Below are 20,520 nucleotides of genomic sequence, written 5' to 3' on the forward strand. Positions count from 1 at the left end.
CAGAGGGCGGTGGAGGCCGGTTCACTGGATACTTTCAAGAGAGAGCTAGATGGGGCTCTTAAAGATAGCGGAGTCAGGGGATATGGGGAGAAGGCAGGAACGGGTTACTGATTGGGGATGATCAGCCATGATCACGTTGAATGGCGGTGCTGGCTTGAAGGGCCGAATGGCCTCTACTCCTGCACCTATTGTCTACTGACCATTGATGACCCGTTCACGCTGGTTGGTATCTTATCCCACCTTTACATGTTGGAAACAAAACTCAAAAAGTGCTGGAGGAACTCAGTGGGCCAGGCAGCATTTATGGAGAGCACGGATCGATAATGTTTCAGGTACATTCTGTAGACTGGCTCAGCGGATCAAGCAGGATCAATGGAGGGTTCAGACCGAGGCGACATTTTGGGTCACGAGCCATCTTCAAACTGATTGCAGTGGGGAGGGGGGGGGGGGGGGGGAGCAAGCTGGAAAAGAGAGGTGGGGCTGGGGCAAAGCCTGGCACATGACAGGTAGATCGATGCAAAATACTGGAGTAACAGCGGGACAAACAGCTGAGTGCTGACCCAAAACTGTCACCCACTCCTCCCCTCCAGAGACACTGCCCGTCCCGCTGAGTTACTCCAGCATTTTGTGTCTATCTTCGGTTTAAACCAGCGTCTCCAGCTCCTTCCTTGACGTGGCAGGTGAGGAAGGAGGGGAAGGAGAGGGGGGATGATTGGCAGATGGGTGGAATACGTGACCGGAGGTGATATGATAGTGGTGTTCAAGAGGACAGGCATGTGGATATGCAGGGAATGGAGGGATATGCATCACGTGCAGGCAGATGAGAGTTGGTCTTCTTGTGGCAGTTTTGAGGAAGGATGTGCTGCCGTTGGATACAGTCCAGAGGAGGTTTACCAGAATGATCTCAGGGGATGACTGAGTTAACATATGATGAGCGTTTGACGGCACTGGGCCTGCACTCGCTGGAGATTAGAAGGAGGGACCTCATTGAAATGTACTAATTAGTGAAAGGCCTGGATAGAGTAGATGTGGAGAGGATGTTTCCACTGGTGGGAGATTCTAAGACCAGAGGTCACAGCCACAGATTCACTCATGAACACCACTATCGTATCTGCCTCCAGCACCAACCCTGGCTCTCCTTTTCACCTCCAGTCACCTACTCCACCCATCTGCCAATCCTCCCCCTCTTCCTCACCTGTGTCCACCTGTCACGACTAGGAAGGAACTGCAGATGCTGGTTTAAACCGAAGATAGACACAAAACCTTTCGAAAGGAGATGAGGAGCAATGTCATTAGTCAGAGGGTGGAGAATCTGTGAAATTCTTTGCTGCAGACGGCTGTGGAGGCCAAGTCAATGGATATTTTTAAGGTAGAGATAGACTCTTGATTAGTGCGGGTGTCAGGGGTTATGGGGAGAAGGCAAGAGAATGGGGTTAGGGGGGGAGAGATTGGACAGTGGGGTGGACTTGATGGGCCGAATGGCCTAATTCTGCTAGTATAATTTATGAACATGGCGATGTGTTCAGCAAGGTGGGGGGGAGCAGGGGTAGTAGCCCTGAGGTCGGAGCTGAGGGTGGTCGTGGGCGGTGGGTGTTGTTGCCAGCGATTGCCGAGCAATGGGCGTTGGTGCCAGCGATTGCCGGGCACTGTGGTGAGCGGGCAGTGGGCGTTGGTGCCAGTGATTGCCGGGTACTGTGGTGAGCGGGCAGTGGGCGTTGGTGCCAGCGATTGCCGGGTACTGTGGTGAGCGGGCAGTGGGCGTTGGTGCCAGTGATTGCCGGGTACTGTGGTGAGCGGGCAGTGGGCGTTGGTGCCAGCGATTGCCGGGCGCTGCGGTGAGTGGGCAGTGGGCGTTGGTGCCAGCGATTGCTGGGCACTGTGGTGAGCGGGCAGTGGGCGTTGGTGCCAGTGATTGCCGGGTACTGCGGTGAGCGGGCAGTGGGCGTTGGTGCCAGTGATTGCCGGGAACTGTGGTGAGTGGGCAGTGGGCGTTGGTGCCAGTGATTGCCGGGCGCTGCGGTGAGTGGGCAGTAACGGCTGCACCGTCTGCCCTCTCTCCAGGTGGGGATGCTGCTACTCAGCACCGTGGTGGACATCAGCACCGAGTCCTTCAAGCGCCACTTCCGCGAGCTGATGCGGCTCTTCCACCAGACCCTGGAGGATCACGACAACCCTCTGGTGGTCTTCTACACCATCCAGACGCTGACTGCCGTGGTGTCCTACATGGGCACTGACGAGATGGTGAGTACGGGTGAAGCACCTGGGAACCCGTGGCCCGGGGTCTCACCCCCACTGCCGTGACCCTCTGCCCAGTATTCAGTGTGACCGCCCCCTCTGTCATTCACAGATAGTCATCCACCCCGTCAGTCAATATGTCCTCCTATACCCGCTCCATAATTCCACTCACAATTATCAGCAGATAATCTTCTCCCCCGGCCCATAACCCCCCCCCCCCCCCTCCCTCTGCCCATACCCATAACCCCCCCTCCCTCTGCCCTCTAACCCCCCTCCCTCTGCCCATAACCCCCTCCCTCTGCCCATAACCCCCTCCCTCTGCCCATAACCTTCTCCCCTCTGCCCATAACCCTCTCCCTCCCCATGCCCATAACCCCTCCCCCTCTGCCCATAACCCCTCTGCCCATCTCCCTCCCCTGCCCATAACCCCCTCCCTCTGCCCATAACCCTCCCCCCGTAACCCTCCCTCTGCCCATAACCCTCCCCCTCTGCCCATAACCCTCCCCCTCCCTCTGCCCATAACCCACTCCCTCTGCCCATAACCCTCTCCCCCTCTGGCCATAATCCTATTGCCCTTGACCTTGGCTGCTAACCCTCTCTCCCGTGCCCCCCTGTGTTTTATGAGCGTCGTCAGAAGGTGCCAGTGGACGTGCCTCGCCAGCCCGTCACTGCCCAGCCCTGCTGTGGGCCGCCCGCGCTAGACCTCGGGCGATTTGACAGGGCTGCTTGTCTTCTTCCTTCTGCAGAACATGATGCGACCCATGATCCCCAAGCTGCTGATCGCGATCCAGGCTCTGATACAGCACAATCAGGTGAGCTGAACCACGCCACAGTGGGTGGCTGCAAGTTGCTCCTTCTTTTTTTCCCCTCCCAGTATCATCCACATTTAGTAAACTTACTGGAGTTAAAGGTAACAGACACGGTGGAGCCGCTGTAGTGTTGCTGCCTGACTGCAAAAGAGATCCTGACTACGGATGCTGCCTATACAGAGTTTGCACGTTCTCCCTGTGACCTGCGTGGGTTTTCTCTGGGGTGCTCTGGTTTCCTCCCACACTCCAGGTGTAAAAAAACATACGAAAGTAAAAACAAATAATAAAATCGAAGGTAGACAAAAATGCTGGAGAAACTCAGCGGGGTGAGGCAGCATCTATGGAGCGAAGGAATAGGTGACGTTTCGGGTCGAGACCCGGAACGTCACCTATTCCTTCGCTCCTTAGATGCTGCCTCACCAGGAAGGGTCTCGACCCGAAACGTCACCTATTCCTTCGCTCCATAGATGCTGCCTCACCAGGAAGGGTCTCGACCCGAAACGTCACCTATTCCTTCGCTCCTTAGATGCTGCCTCACCAGGAAGGGTCTCGACCCGAAACGTCACCTATTCCTTCGCTCCATAGATGTAGGTTTGTAGGTTAATTGGCTTCGGTTAAATTGTAAAAAGAACTTTGTTCCTAGTGTGTAGAGGTGTGTTAGTGTATGGGGGTGATCGCTGGTCGGCACAGACACGGTGGGTGGAGGGGCCTATGTCCGTGCTGTTCATGAGCAGATATTAGGCCATTCGGCCCATCCAGTCTACTCCGCCATTCAATCACGGCTGATCTATCTCCCCCCCCCCCCCCCAACCCCCATTCTCCTGCCTTCTCTCCACAACCCCGTACTAATCAACAATCTGTCAATCTCCGCCTTCAAAAATATCCATTGACTTGTGGCCTCCATAACCGTCTGTAGCAGTGAATTCCAGATTCACGACCCTCTGGCTAAAGAAAGTCGAAATGGATTTCTGTCAAGTAATCTGAAGAAGTGTCTCGACCCGAATCGTCACCTATTCCTTCGCTCCATAGATGCTGCCTCACCCGCTGAGTTTCTCCAGCATTTTTGTCTTATCTTCGATGCTTCCAGCATCTGCAGTTCTTTCTAACACAAATAATAAAATGATCAATTTTCCTCCTGGGATCAATAGAGTTGCATCGTATCGTTTGTAGGTTAATTGGCTTTGGTAAAAACAAAATGTAAATTGTCCCTAGCGTGTGTAGGTGTGTGGGGGTCGCTGGTCGGCGTGGACTCGCTGTTTCCGCGCTGTATCTAAACTAATCTAGCCATGGCTAGACGAAGGGTTTCGGCCCGAAACGTCGCCTATTTCCTTCGCTCCATAGATGCTGCTGCACCCGCTGAGTTTCTCCAGCAATTTTGTGTACCTTTAGCCGTGGCCACTGGTGAGCCTGCCAGTCATTGCTGCCCCCTGTAGGTGGCAGAGGTGAGCCACCAGGAGCCAGGTAACTCTGGGCTACGTTCTCCATTCACCAACACCTTCCTCCCTCTCTCTCTCTCTCTCTCCCTCGCCCTCTCTCTCCCTACAGGACCAGGCCAGTGAGGCCATGGAGGTTTTCGACGAGCTGATGGAGAGCGAAGTTTCTATCATCGTGCCGTACCTGTCACAGATAGTCCACTTCTGCCTGGAGGTCAGTGCAGGCGACTCTGCGCCCCTTCCCAATCCTTCCTATCCCAGTTCATGATCATGAGCAGATATTAGGCCATTCGGCCCATCCAGTCTACTCCGCCAATCAATCACGGCTGATCTATCTCCCCCCCTCCCCCTCTACCCCATTCTCCTGCCTTCTCTCCATAACCCCGTACTAATCAACAATCTGTCAATCTCCGGCTTCAAAAACATCCATTGACTTGTGGCCTCCACAGCCGTCTGTAGCAGTGAATTCCAGATTCACGACCCTCTGGCTAAAGAAATTCCTCCTCATCTCCTTGGCAAAGGTACGTGCTTTTATTCTGAGACTGTGCCCTCTGGTCCTAGACTCTCCCACTAGTGGAAACATATTCTCCACAACCACGCTACCCAGGCCATTCACTATTTGGTCAGGTTCAATGAGGTCCCCCCCCCCCCCCCCCATCCATGTAACCTCCAAGCAAGTACAGGCCCAGTGCCGTCAAACGGGATTGGACACGCTAGAGGCAGGAAACATGTTCCCGATGTTGGGGGAGTCCAGAACCAGGGGCCACAGTTTAAGAATAAGGGGTCAGCCATTTAGAACGGAGACGAGGAAACCCTTTTTCATCCAGTGAGTTGTGAGTCTGTGGAATTCTCTGCCTCAGAGGGCGGTGGAGGCCAGTTCTCTGGATACTTTAAAGAGAGAGCTAGATAGGGCTCTTAAAGATAGCGGAGTCAGGGGATATGGGGAGAAGGCAGGTACGGGGTACTGATTGGGGACGATCAGCCATGATCACATTGAATGGCGGTGCTGGCTCGAAGGGCTGAATGGCCTCTGCTCCTGCACCTATTGTCTATTGTATATTTACTGGAATGTGTTTGGAGATGCAAGCACCCGAGACCAGCACCGTGACTCTGGGGGGATTATGCTTGGAGCTGCTGGCCATTTCTCACACCACCATTCTTTCCTGCTCCTGCAGATTGCAGCCAACCCCCCGTTCTGGGGGACAACCTGCGGGTAAAGGCCCTGTCCTGCGTCAGCTTCCTGATCAAGCTGAAAGGAAAGGTGAGGCGCGCTGTGGATACAGGTGACCCAGAGCAGCAGCTCACATTCATCGTCACAGTCTGGGGTCAGCCCCGGCCCCGCCCCAGTCACAGGGGGCAGAGGTCACCGCTCCCTGACACTCTGACCTTTCACCCTCTGGGGTCGGCCTTACCCCAGTCACAGGGGGCGGAGGAGACCGTTCCCTGACCATCTGACCTTTCCCCCTCTGCGATTAACCCCTCCCCCCTCCATTCCAGACACAGGGGTCAGAGGCCACTGCTCCCTGAATGTTTGACCTATCACCCTCGGCGATCTGACCCTGCCCCAGTCCATGCCCTGCCACTGCCCAGTCTCCTAGAGGCCCAGACAGTCACAGAGTGACGCTTCTAAGGCCGCCTGGGTCAAGACGAGATGGAGAGACCAGTGGAAGTCAGCGGAACCATCTAGGCTACACCATTACATCGATTACCCCATGGACGTCCCTGGCCAAGACCTGCTCCAAAAGCAGTGGACAACCCTCAACCGCTTGAGGACAGGCATCGGACGCTATGGAGTAGCGATGAAGAGATGGGGCCTCGTGCGAGTGTGGGGACCCAACACAGACTAGTGGAGCACATGGTCACCCCAAACACCGGCCACCAAATGGTGAACGAGGTCTGATTGACCTGGACGATGACACGTTGGCCTGGCTCGCCTCGACGGAGCACCAGGTCTAAAACACATACGACAGAAGAAGAAGGCAGAGTGATACGGCGTGGAAACCACCCCTTTGGCCCAACGTGCCCACACCGACCAACAGGTCCTATCTACACTGGTCCCACCTGCCTGCATTTGGCCCAAATCCCTCTTAATCTGTTCTTTCCATGTTTCAGCCCAAATGTTTCTTAAACAATGCCATAGTCCCAGCCTCAACTACCTCTGGCAGCTCCTTCCACACACCCACCACCCTTTGTGTGAAAATGTTTCCCCTCAGATTCCTATTAAATCTTTTCCCCTTCACCTTAAACCTATATTCTCTGGTCCTCGATTCCCCTATTCTGGGCAAGAGACTGTGCATGTCCCCGATCCATTCCTCTCATGATTTTGTACACCTCTACAAGATCACCCCTCATCCTCCTGTGCTCCAGTCAATAGAGTCTACGCCTGCTCAACCTCTCCTTGTAGCTCACACCCTCGAGTCCTGGCAACATCCTCGTAAGTCTGAAGAGTCTCGACCCAAAACGTCACCTATTCCTTTTCTCCAGAGACGCTGTCTGACCCGCTGAGTTACTCCAGCTTTTAGTGTCTACCTTTGGTTTAAACCAGCGTCTGCAGTTCCTGTGCAGAATGCTGGTTTGTGCGGAAGATAGACATCTCCAGCATTACGTGTCGATCTACAATTCCATCCTACACACTGCTCTGCCCCCTTTCCAGCTTGGCAGCATCTTTCCTGTAACACAGTGCCCAAAACTGAACACAATACTCTAAATGTGGCCTCACCAATGTCTTAAATAACTGCAACATGACCTCCCAAATTCTATATTCATTGCTCTGACTGATGAAGGTCTCCTCGCCGAAACCACAAGTACAGCCCACGATCCCCCCCCCCCCCCCGTGGTGTGTCGTGGGACTAACCTGGGTCGGGCCCCTGCTTGTGTCCTCGCCCCTCAGGCCGTCATGAAGCAGAAGCTGCTGCCCAGCATCCTGAACGTGCTGTACCCCATCATGTGCGCCCCCCCACCCGAGGGGGAGATGGACCCCGAGGACCTGGACCTGGACGACGATATCGAGGACGAGGTGGAGGCTCAGACCCCAAAACACTTCTCTGCACAGGTGGATGGCACGGGAACGAGGGGGGGGGGGGGGGGGTCACACCGTCATCAAAACCAGGCGACAAGACAGAGCAGTCCTGAACTGCTCCCCCTCCCATCCCCACACTGACCTCTCTGTCCTGGGCCTCCTCCACTGTCAGGGGGGGCCCAGCGCACATTGGAAGAAGAGCATCTTATATTTTGCTTGGGCAGCTTACACACCCAGCGGTATGAACATTGACTTAAGACAATAGACAATAGGTGCAGGAGTAGGCCATTCGGCCCTTTGAGCCAGCACCGCCATTCAATGTGATCACCGCTGATCATCCTCAATCAGTACCCCATTCCTGCCTTCCCCCCATATCCCCTGACTCCGCTATCTTTAAGGGCCCTATCTAGCTCTCTCTTGAAAGTATCCAGAGAACCGCCCTCTGAGGCAGAGAATTCACCACTCTGTGAGAAAAAGTGTTTCCTCATCTCCGTTCTAAATGGCTTACCCCTTATTCTTAAACTGTGGCCCCTGGTTCTGGACTCCCCCAAGATTGGGAACATGTTTCCTGCCTCTAGCGTGTCCAAACCCTTAATAATCTTATATGTTTCAATAAGATCCCCTCTCATCCTTCTAAACTCCAGAGTATACAAGCCCAGCCGCTCCACATTCTCTCAGCATATGACAGTCCCGCCATCCCGGGAATTAACCTGGTGAACCTACGCTGCGCTCCCTCAATAGCAAGAATGTCCTTCCTCAAATTATGGGACCAAAACTGCACACAATACTGCAGGCGTGGTCTCACTAGGGCCATGTACAACTGCAGAAGGACCGCTTTGCTCCTATACTCGACTCGTGTTATGAAGGCCAACATGCCATTCGCTTTCTTCACTGCCTGCTGTACCTGCATGCTTAGTTTCATAGACTGATGTACAAGGACCCTCCGATCCCGTTGTACTTCCCCCCCCTTTCCCAACTTGACACCATTCAGATAAAGCTAGGGAGGGTATTAGGGCAGTACTGCGGTGGACCTGCACCAGTGCAGCAACAGTGCTGGAACAGAGCTGCATTGGTGCAGTGATAGTACTGGGAAGGGGCTGCGTTGGTGCCATGACAGTGCTGTGGGCGGAGGCTGCACTGGTGTTCACAGGGGATCCTGAATGGTGAGAGCTGCCTACCTACCCTGGGTCTGGGTCTGGGCGCCGCCTGTAATTCCTGTGTCCTCTCGCCCCCAGGTCATCGACATGCTGGCTCTCCACTTGCCTCCAGAGAAACTCTTCTCCCAGCTGGTGAGTGGCCACTGGGGAGGTGACCGACCGGGGAGGGGGGGGGGGGGGGGTTGGCAAAGGGCAGTGTGGGGGGGGGAGGGGAGGGGGTGCAGAGGGTAGCACGGAGCCACACAGGGGGTGGCAAGGGCTCACAGCCAAGGCGACTCGACTAGAAAGGGGGCATGGAATATTTACAAGGATGTTGTCAAGACAAGGGCCTGAGTTACAGGGAGAGATTGGGCAGGCTGTGCAGGAGGATGAGGGGTGATCTTATAGAGGACAAAATCACAAGGGGAATATCTGGAGTGAATGCACAGCATTTTCCCCAGGAACCAGAGGACATACATAGATAGAAACATACATAGAAATTAGGTGCAGGAGTAGGCCATTCGGCCCTTCGAGCCTGCACCGCCATTCAATATGATCATGGCTGATCATCCAACTCAGTATCCCGTACCTGCCTTCTCTCCATACGCTCTGATCCCCTTAGCCACAAGGGCCACATCTAACTCCCTCTTAAATATAGCCAATGAACTGGCCTTGACTACCCTCTGTGGCAGAGAGTTCCAAAGTTCTTCTCAGGATGCTGACACTGGACCTGTACTCGTTGGAGTTTACAAACGTACAGAATCGTGAAAGGCTTGGATCGAGTAGATGTGGGAGGATGTTTCCACTAGTGGCAGAGTCTAAAGGATTAGAGGCCACAGCCTCAGAATTAAAGGACGCCCTTTGAGGAAGATGACGAATTTCTTGAGCCAGAGGGTGGTGAATCTGTAGGATTCTTTGCCACGGAAGGCTGTGGAGGCAAAGTCAGCGGATATATTTAAGGCTGGGTTAGCTAGATTCTTAATTATTACGGGTGTCGGGGGTTATGGGTTAGAAGGCAGGAAAATGGGGTTAGGAGGGAGAGATAGATCAGCCATGATTGAATGACGGAGAAGACTTGATGGGCCGAATGGCCTAATTTTACTCCTATCACTTATGAAGTGATACACATAGTGTAGTAGGTGGACAAAAATGCTGGAGAAACTCAGCGGGTGAGGCAGCATCTATGGAGCGAATGAATAGGTGACGTTTCGGGTCGAGACCTTTCCTGGTGAGGCAGCATCTATGGAACGAAGAAATAGGTGACGTTTCGGGTCGAGACCCTTCCGGGTCTCGACCCGAAACGTATTCCTTCGCTCCATAGATGCTGCCTCACCCGCTGAGTTTCTCCAGCATTTTTGTCTACCTTCGATTTTTCCAGCATCGCAGTTCCTTCTTATAACCATATAACCATATAACAATTACAGCACGGAAACAGGCCACCTCGACCCTTCTAGTCCGTGCTGAACACGTATTCTCCCCTAGTCCCATCTACCTGCGCTCAGACCATAACCCTCCATACCTTTCCCGTCCATATAACTATCCAATTTATTTTTAAATGATAAAATCGAACCTGCCTCCACCACCTCCACTGGAAGCTCATTCCACACAGCCACCACTCTCTGAGTAAAGAAGTTCCCCCTCATATTACCCCTAAACTTCTGTCCCTTAATTCTGAAGTCATGTCCTCTTGTTTGAATCTTCTCTATTCTCAAAGGGAAAAGCTTGTCCACGTCAACTCTGTCTATCCCTCTCATCATTTTAAAGACCTCTATCAAGTCCCCCCTTTAACCTTCTGCGCTCCAAAGAATAAAGCCCTAACTTGTTCAACCTTTCTCTGTAACTTAGTTGCTGAAACCCAGGCAACATTAAACATATAGTATAGTATAGTATATCTTAAAGATATAGTGTATAGTATTTAAGAAGGAACTGCAGATGCTGGAGAATCGAAGGTATACAAAAAAGCTGGATAAACTCAGCGGGTGCAGCAGCATCTATGGAGCGAAGGAAATAGGCAACGTTTCGGGCCGAAACCCTTCTTCAGACTAGTAGTATAGTATATTGTTTTAAAGGGAGTGGGGAAAAATTTAGGAGAGACTTCTCCGCACAGATGGTGGTGGGTATATTGAATGAAACTTAGCCTGATGGGCCAGACTCTGTGCGATATGACTCGGATGTCACAGAGAGGTCTACAGGAGAAAGAGGGAGGCCACGGGGGGATGGGACTGGGGTGAGGGGCGGGCGGGTGTGGGTCGTGGACCAGTCACAGTGAAACCTGTCCGCGCGCTGGCATTGTCCTCCCGCAGACCCCGCTGATGGAGCCGGCGCTGAGGAGCGAGAACCCGTACGAGAGGAAGGCCGGTCTGATGAGCATGGCCGTGTTGGCAGAGGGCTGTGCCGACCACATCCGCCAAAAGTGAGTGCCGCCTGCCCGCCCGCCGACGGAGCCCGACCGGCAAACAAGGCCCCCCCCCCCCCCCCCCTGTAAACAGACAGCAGTACCGGCAGTCAACACTGTCAGTAACGGTGTGGACACCATCTGTACCCGTGTAACAGTGTGTGAATGTTGTTGTCTCCTGTGTGTCCATGCCCCTCACCTGCCGCCCCATCCTTGCAGGCACCTCCACCCCATGCTGCAGTGCATGTGCCAAGCGCTGGCAGACCAGAGCCAGGTGGTGAGGAACGCTGCACTCTTTGCCCTGGGACAGTTCTCCGAGTTCCTGCAGGTAGGCCTCACCCACTGTTCCTCTCTCCCTCTCCCTCTCTCCCTCTCCCCTCCCCCTTCTATTCCCCCCCTTCCCCCTCTCTCTGTCTCTCCTCCCTCTCCCCCTCTCTCCCTTTCCCCTCCCCTCTCCCTTTCCCTGTATCTCCCTCTCCCACTCCCCTCCCTCTCTCCCCTTCTCCCTCTCTGTCTCTCCTTCTCCCTCTGTGTCTCTCCCTCTCCCCCAATCCCTCTCGCCCACCCACTCGTTCCCCCCCCATCCCTTTCTCTCCCCCTCCCCTGTCTCCCACTCTCCGTCTATGTCTCTTGTTCCCCCCTCTCTCCCTCTCAAGGTTGTTCAGCTTATGGAGGGTGTGTAAGTGAGATTTCTGCTCGCTCCCCTCGTGTGTCTGCTTCCAGTTGCTCCGTCCTCCTCCTCCCCCCCCCCCCCCCCCCCCCCCCTCTCTGCCGGTGACCCAGGGATAGCCGCCCGACACATCGGCTCCACCCTCGCCTTGCCCACCCCTCCCTTCTTGCCCCCCCCCGCTGCCGATTGGGGGGGGGGGGGGGGGAGTCGTTTCACTGATGCCCGCCCACCCTCCCTCCCTCTTCCTCTGCAGCCGGATATCAGCAAATATTCCGATGAGATCATGCCACTGCTCCTCAACTACCTGGGCACCATCGACAACTCGAAGGGGGGCCACCTCACCAAGGCCTACTACGCCCTGGAAAACTTTGTGGAGAATCTGGGTAAGCTGGCAGCACCAAGATCACCAGACTGGCGCTGCGCTGGATTCACGTCTCGGGCCAGGGGTCTAGAGTCTGTCCTCGGCTTTTTGAACCTCTCTCCTGGACACAGGCGGTGTGTGGAGGTTTACTGTGGGTCAGTGCTCCTGTACTGTAGTGTGTGGGGGTTTATTGTGGGTCAGTGCTCCTGTACTGTAGTGTGTGGGGGGTATTGTGGGTCAGTGCTCCTGTACTGTAGAGTGTGGGGTTATTGTGGGTCAGTGCGCCTGTACTGTAGTGTGTGGGGGGGTTTATTGTGGGCCAGTGCTCCTGTACTGTAGTGTGTGTGGGGGTTACTGTGGGTCAGTGCTCCTGTACTGTAGTGTGTGGGGGGTTTACTGTGGGTCAGTGCTCCTGTACTGTAGTGTGTGGGGGGTTACTGTGGGTCAGTGCTCCTGTACTGTGGTGTGTGGGGGGTTGTTTGTGGGTCAGTGCTCCTGTACTGTAGTGTGTGGGGGGGTTTACTGTGGGTCAGTGCTCCTGTACTGTAGTGTGTGGGGGTTTACTGTGGGCCAGTGCTCCTGTACTGTAGTGTGTGTGGGGGTTACTGTGGGTCAGTGCTCCTGTACTGTAGTGTGTGTGGGGGTTACTGTGGGTCAGTGCTCCTGTACTGTAGTGTGTGTGGGGTTTACTGTGGGTCAGTGCTCCTGTACTGTAGTGTGTGGGGGTCAGTGCTCCTGTACTGTAGTGTGTGGGGGTTTACTGTGGGCCAGTGCTCCTATAGTTTGTGGGGGTTTACTGTGGGTCAGTGCTCCTGGCTGCTTACCGCTTGTCCCTTGTGCGGCAGGGAAGAAGATCGAGCCCTACCTACCCACACTAATGGACCGGATGTTGACTGCTCTCTGTTCGACCAGCAGTAGCCGGGTCAAGGAGCTGGCGGTCAGTGCCATCGGTGCAATCGGTGAGTGTGGATCGGCTGTCGTCGCTCATGGAATGAACGTGCCCGCTGCCTCATGCTTTGCCACCTTCTCACTCCCTCCCCTCTCCGAGTCCATGCTTCAAGCGTGTCACCGTGCCCCAGTTCACAAGCATTGTCACAATCCCGTCTCAGCTCCTGCCTTGCTCTGCACTGCCCTTACATCCATGTCATCCCAATTATTTAGGGATCAATTAATGAATGAATAAGTCTATTGGCCAAGTATTCACATACAAGGAATTTGTCTTTGCGCTCCGCCCGCAAGTGACAACATGACATACAGTGACAGTTAGGAATGACACATAAAAGATTCAACATTAATAATAAAACACTATTGATTAAACATGTGAATTAAATAAAATACCAGAGCAAAAGAAGGCTACAGATTAGTTACTACTCGTGGAAAAAAAGCTGTCTTTATGTCTGGCCGTGGCAGCTTTGAGAGTCCGGAGTCATAGAAACATAGAAACATAGAAATTAGGTGCAGGAGTAGGCCATTCGGCCCTTCGAGCCTGCACCGCCATTTAATATGATCATGGCTGATCATCCAACTCAGTATCCCGTACCTGCCTTTTCTCCATACCCTCTGATCCCCTTGGCCACAAGGGCCACATCTAACTCCCTCTTAAATATAGCCAATGAACTGGCCTCAACTACCCTCTGTGGCAGAGAGTTCCAGAGATTCACCACTCTCTGTGTGAAAAAGGTTCTCCTCATCTCGGTTTTAAAGGATTTCCCCCTTATCCTTAAGCTGTGACCCCTTGTCCTGGACTTCCCCAACATCGGAAACAATCTTCCTGCATCTAGCCTGTCCAACCCCTTAAGAATTTTGTAAGTTTCTATAAGATCCCCTCTCAATCTCCTAAACTCTAGAGAGTATAAACCAAGTCTATCCAGTCTTTCTTCATAAGACAGTCCTGACATCCCAGGAATCAGTCTGGTGAACCTTCTCTGCACTCCCTCTATGGCAATAATGTCCTTCCTCAGATTTGGAGACCAAAACTGCACGCAATACTCCAGGTGTGGTCTCACCAAGACCCTATACAACTGCAGTAGAACCTCCCTGCTCCTATACTCAAATCCTCTTGCTATGAAGCCAACATGCCATTCGCTTTCTTTACTGCCTGCTGCACCTGCATGCCTACCTTCAATGACTGGTGTACCATGACACCCAGGTCTCGCTGCATCTCCCCCTTTCCCAATCGGCCACCGTTTTAGATAATAATCTGCTTTCCCGTTTTGCCACCAAAATGGATAACCTCACATTTATCCACATTAAACTGCATCTGCCAAACATTTGCCCACTCACCCAGCCTATCCAAGTCACCTTGCAGTCTCCTAGCATCCTCCTCACACCTAACACTGCCCCCCAGCTTAGTGTCATCCGCAAACTTGGAGATATTGCCTTCAATTCCCTCATCCAGATCATTAATATATATTGTCCCAGTACTGAGCCTTGCGGTACCCCACTAGTCACTGCCTGCCATTGTGAAAAGGACCCGTTTACTCCTACTCTTTGCTTCCTGTTTGCCAGCCAGTTCTCTATCCACATCAATACTGAACCCCCAATGCCATGTGCTTTAAGTTTGTATACTAATCTCTTATGTGGGACCTTGTCGAAAGCCTTCTGGAAGTCCAGATACACCACATCCACTGGTTCTCCCCTATCCACGCTACTAGTTACATCCTCGAAAAATTCTATAAGATTCGTCAGACATGATTTACCTTTCGTAAATCCATGCTGACTTTGTCCAATGATTTCACCACTTTCTAAATGTGCTGCTATCCCATCTTTAATAACTGACTCTAGCAGTTTCCCCACTACCGATGTTAGGCTAACTGGTCTGTAATTCCCCGTTTTCTCTCTCCCTCCCTTCTTAAAAAGTGGGGTTACGTTTGCTACCCGCCAATCTTCAGGAACTACTCCAGAATCTAAGGAGTTTTGAAAGATTATTACTAATGCATCCACTATTTCTGGAGCTACTTCCTTAAGTACTCTGGGATGCAGCCTATCTGGCCCTGGGGATTTATCGGCCTTTAATCCATTCAATTTACCCAACACCACTTCCCGACTAACCTGGATTTCACTCAATTCCTCCACCTCCTTTGACCCGCGGGCCCCTGCTATTTCCGGCAGATCATTTATGTCTTCCTTAGTGAAGACGGAACCAAAGTAGTTATTCAATTGGTCCGCCATATCCTGGTTCCCCATGATCAACTCACGTGTTTCTGACTGCAAGGGACCTACATTTGTTTTAACTAATCTCTTTCTTTTCACATATCTATAAAAACTTTTGCAGTCAGATTTTATGTTCACTGCCAGTTTTCTTTCATAATCCATTTTTCCTTTTCTAATTAAGCCCTTCGTCCTCCTCTGCTGGTCTCTGAATTTCTCCCAGTCCTCCGGTATGCTGCTTTTTCTGGCTAGTTTGTACGCATCATCCTTTGCTTTGATACTATCCCTGATTTCCCTTGTTATCCATGGATGCACTACCTTCCCTGATTTATTCTTTTGCCAAACTGGGATGAACAATTTTTGTAGTTCATCCATGCAGTCTTTAAATGCCTTCCATTGCATATCCACCGTCAACCCTTTTAGAATTAATTGCCAGTCAATCTTGGCCAATTCACGTCTCATACCCTCAAAGTTACCTTTCTTTAAGTTCAAAACCATTGTTTCTGAATTAACAATGTCACTCTCCATCCTAATGAAGAACTCAACCATATTATGGTCACTCTTGCCCAAGGGGCCACGCACAACAAGACTACTAACTAACCCTTCCTCATTACTCAATACCCAGTCTAAAATAGCCAGCTCTCTCGTTGGTTCCTCTACATGTTGGTTTAGATAACTATCCCGTATACATTCCAAGAAATCCTCTTCCTCAGCACCCCTGCCAGTTTGATTCACCCAATCTATATGTAGATTGAAGTCACCCATTATAACTGCTTTGCCTTTGTCGCAAGCATTTCTAATTTCCTGTTTGATGCCATCCCCAACTTCACTACTACTGTTAGGTGGCCTGTACACAACACCCACCAGCGTTTTCTGCCCCTTATTGTTTCGCAGCTCTACCCATACCGATTCCACATCCTCCAAACTAATGTCCTTCCTTTCCATTGCGTTAATCTCCTCTCTAACCAGCAACACTACCCCACCTCCTTTTCCTTTCTCTCTATCCCTCCTGAATATTGAATATCCCGGGATGTTCAGCTCCCAGCCTTGGTCACCCTGGAGCCATGTCTCCGTGATCCCAACTATATCATAATCATTAATGGCTATCTGCACGTTCAACTCATCCACCTTATTACGAATACTCCTTGCATTGAGACACAAAGCCTTCAGGCTTGTTTTTACAACGCTCTTACCCCTTATACAATTATGTTGAAAAGTGTCCCTTTTTGATTTTTGCCCTGGTTTTGTCTGCCTGCCACTTTTACTTTTCACCTTGCTACCTATTGCTTCTACCTTCATTTTACACCCCCCTGCCCCTCTGCTCTTGTACCCATCCCCCTGCCACATTAGTTTAAATCCTCCCCGACAGCAGTAGCAAACACCCCCCCCCCAAGGACATTGGTTCCATTCCAGTCCAGGTGCAGACCGTCCTGTTTGTACTGGTCCCACCTCCCCCAGAACTGGTTCCAATGCCCTAAAAATTTGAATCCCTCCCCCTTGCACCATTTTTCAAGCCACGTATTCATCTGCAATATCCTCCTATTTCTGCTCTGACTGGCCAGTGGTACTGGTAGTAATCCAGAGATTATTACCTTTGAGGTCCTACTTTTAAGCTTATCTCCTAGCTCCCTATCCTCATCCTTTAGGACCTCATCCCTTTTTTTACCTATATCGTTGGTGCCAATATGCACCACGACAACTGGCTGTTCACCCTCCCCCTCCAGAATGTTCTGCAGCCGTTCAGTGACATCCCTGACCCTTGCACCAGGGAGGCAACATACCATCCTGGAGTCTCTTTTGCGGCCGCAGAAACGCCTATCTATTCCCCTGACAATTGAATCCCCTATTACTATTGCCCTTCCACTCTTTTTCCCCCCCTCATGTGCCGCAGAGCCACCCATGGTGCCATGAACTTGGCTGCTGCTGCATTCCCCTGATGAGCAATCTCCCTCAACAGTTTCCAAAATGGTATACCTGTTTAGGAGGGAGATGACCGCAGGGGACTCCTGCACTACCTGCCTACTGCTTTGCTGACTATTGGCCACCCGTTCCCCTTCCGTCCTCTTACCTTTTACCTGCGGTGTGACCAACTCACTGTACGTGCTGTCCACGACTTTCTCAGTTCCTGTTTGGTCACCCTGGAGCCATGTCTCCGTGATCCCAACTATATCATAATCATTAATGGCTATCTGCACGTTCTGCACTTCCCTCTGCACTTCCAGAGGGAAGTGATTCAAAGAGTTTGTGGCCAGGGTGAGAGGGGTCAGAGATGATCTTACCCACTCGCTTCCTGGCCCTTGCAGTGTACAGTTCATCAATGGAGGGAAGGTTGCAGCCAATGATGTGTCGGAAAGAACTGCAGATACTGGTAAAACCAAATGTAGACACAAAATGCTGCAGTTACTCAGCGGGTGAGGCAGCATCTTTGGAGAGAAGGAATGGGCGACGTTTCGGGTCGAGACCCGCTGAGTTACTCCAGCATTTTGTGTGTATCCCAATCATTTAGTTTAGTGATACAGCGAGGAAATAAGCGATCGACCGACCGACCGCATCGACCAGCGATCCACGCATACTTACACTACTCTACACACACTAGGGACCAAGCCAATAAACTGACAGGCTCCAGACGTGCAGGTTTGTAGGTTAATTGGCTTGGTAAATGTAAGTGTGTGTAGGATAGCGTTTGTGTGCGGGGATTGCTGGTCCCCGGTGGGCTGAAGGGCCTGTTTCCGCGCTGTATCTCTAAACTAAACTAAACTAAATCCACTTACTTCATCCACAAATTCAGTCTGAAGAAGGGTATCGGCCCGAAACGTCGCCTATTTCCTTCGTTCCATAGATGCTGCTGCACCCGCTGAGTTTCTCCAGCATTTTTGTGTACCTTCGATCTTCCAGCATCTGCAGTCCCTTCTTGAACACTAAATCCACTTACAACCCAGCGGTATCAACATTTCTTCTCTAACTTTAAGTCATTTCATCTCAGACGTCCCCCCCCCTCCCTCCTTGCCCCCTTCCTCCTCCCGAGTTGTTTTCCTCCCCTCCTGCCAAGCACGGAAACCCTGGGCTTCCCCAGTCACCTCCGTTGTGCAGACTGACCGGTTCTTTATTGCCCCCGTCCCCCTGGCGTTGGTTACCTGTCGACCCGTCAGCCAGCGCTGCCAAAGAGGCCCTGCTGCCCTACTTCCAGGCCGTGATTGTGCAGCTGAAAGGCTACTTGGTCAACACCAGCGAGGAGCTGCGGCAGGTCCAGATCCAGTCCCTGGGTGAGTCTCGCCTCTCCGTGCCTCGCCGCCGTGCTGGGGGCCTTCGTGGGGAAGGCCGAGAGGGGCCTCAGAGGCTGTGGGAGCGCAACACTGTGGGCTGGGGGGGGGGGGGGTGAGGGAGTGCCGCACTGTGGGAGAGGGGGGGGGTTGGGGATCACCGCACTGTGGAGAGGGGGGGGGGGTAAGGGAGTGCCCCACTGGGAGACGGGGGTTAGGGATCACCGCACTGTGGAGAGGGGGGGGGGGGGTAAGGGAATGCCGCACTGTGGGAGAGGGGGTTAGGGATCACCGCACTGTGGAGAGGGGGGGGGGGGGGTAAGGGAATGCCGCACTGTGGGAGAGGGGGGTTAGGGATCACCGCACTGTGGGAGAGGGGGGGGGGGGGTAAGGGAATGCCGCACTGTGGGAGAGGGGGGTTAGGGATCACCGCACTGTGGAGAGGGGGGGGGGTAAGGGAATGCCGCACTGTGGGAGAGGGGGGTTAATGACCGCACTGGGAGAGGGGGGGGGTTAGGGATCACCTGTGGACCACAGTGGAAGGGAGGGTACTGAGGGAGCACCTCACCAGTGGGAGTTACACAGTGTGGAAGCAGGGAATGGTTGGATGGAAGGACCGGTGTAGAGATCTCCATCCTGTTGCCCACATTGTCGCTGCCTTGGGCAGGGAGGTTTATACGGAGGGTGTAATCTGCTGGTGATGTTGAGGCAGCAATGAGGAGCGGGACCTCAGAAACGTAACAGTTGTCACCTTGCAGAAACTCTGGGGGTGCTTGCACGGACCATTGGGAAAGACGTCTTCTTGCCGCTGTCGGAGGAGTGCTGCCAACTTGGCCTCAACCTCATTGACCACGTGGATGACCCTGACCTGCGTCGGTGCACGTAAGCCTCCTCTCATTTGTCACCTCCAGAGACTCGCTCCCCCCCCTACCCCTCGGCATGGTCAACGCCTCTGGCCATCTCCATACTCCCCACATGACCAACCCGGGAACATCCGAGCAAGTGTGCTTCCCCCTCGTCACCTGAAGCCAACCCTTCAACAAACCCACTGCCGACCCCCATCCCAAACGTGTAGGGAGAGTCGGGTTTAGAGGGAGCCTGGAGATATGCAAGGGTAAGGTGTGAAAACGACCAGATCAAAGTATACGATGATAAGGAACAGTCAGAGTGAGGCCCAGCGCACATTGGGGGAACAGCACCTTATAGAAACATAGAAGATAGGTGCAGGTGTAGGCCATTTGGCCCTTCGAGCCTGCACTGCCATTCAATATGATCATGGCTGATCATCCAACTCAGTATCCTGTTCCTGCCTTCTCTCCATACCCCCTGATCCCTTTAGCCACAAGGGCCACATCTAACTCCCTCTTAAATATAGCCACTGAACTGGCCTCAACTACCTTCTGCGGCAGAGAATTCCAGAGATTCACCACTCTCTGTGTGAAAAAAGTTTTCCTCATCTCGGTACTAAAAGATTTCCCCCTTATCCTTAAACTGTGTGTGGCCCCTTGTTCTGGACTTCCCCAACATCGGGAACAATCTTCCTGCATCTAGCCTGTCCAACCCCTTAAGAATTTTGTAAGTTTCTATAAGATCCCCCTCAATCTTCTAAATTCTAGTGAGTACAAACCGAGTCTATCCAGTCTTTCTTCATATGAAAGTCCTGACATCCCAGGAATCAGTCTGGTGAACCTTCTCTGCACTCCTTCTATGGCAAGAATGTCTTTCCTCAGATTAGGAGACCAAAACTGTACGCAATACTCCTGGTGTGGTCTCACCAAGACCCTGTACAACTGCAGTAGAACTTCCCTGCTCCTAGACTCAAATTTTTGTTTAAGAAGGCATGTTATATTTTGTTTAAGAAGGAACTGCAGATGCTGGAAAATCGAAGGTACACAAAAAAGCTGGAGAAACTCAGCGGGTGCAGCAGCATCTATGGAGCGAAGGAAATAGGCAACGTTTCGGCACGAAACGTTGCCTATTTCCTTCGCTCCATAGATGCTGCTGCACCCGCTGAATTTCTCCAGCTTTTTTGTGTACCCAGCACCTTATACT

The 20,520-nt window shown here is 52.5% G+C and overlaps 1 protein-coding gene across 1 annotated transcript in view; it reads left to right on the forward strand.

Annotated features, from left to right (window-relative positions):
• The window catches only part of ipo4 (importin 4), a 52,457-nt gene that overhangs the window by 11,348 nt on the left and 20,589 nt on the right, over nt 1–20,520 (forward strand). Inside the window, 12 exon segments of the mRNA XM_055666093.1 lie at nt 2,062–2,241; nt 2,982–3,047; nt 4,590–4,701; nt 5,653–5,738; nt 7,368–7,529; nt 8,732–8,785; nt 10,936–11,045; nt 11,247–11,355; nt 11,951–12,080; nt 12,904–13,017; nt 18,358–18,471; nt 19,227–19,350. Coding sequence (XP_055522068.1) covers nt 2,062–2,241; nt 2,982–3,047; nt 4,590–4,701; nt 5,653–5,738; nt 7,368–7,529; nt 8,732–8,785; nt 10,936–11,045; nt 11,247–11,355; nt 11,951–12,080; nt 12,904–13,017; nt 18,358–18,471; nt 19,227–19,350 — 1,361 coding nt within the window.

The sequence above is a fragment of the Leucoraja erinacea genome, unplaced genomic scaffold (genome assembly GCF_028641065.1).
Source record: "Leucoraja erinacea ecotype New England unplaced genomic scaffold, Leri_hhj_1 Leri_189S, whole genome shotgun sequence".
In the NCBI taxonomy this organism is placed as follows: Eukaryota; Metazoa; Chordata; class Chondrichthyes; order Rajiformes; family Rajidae; genus Leucoraja; species Leucoraja erinaceus.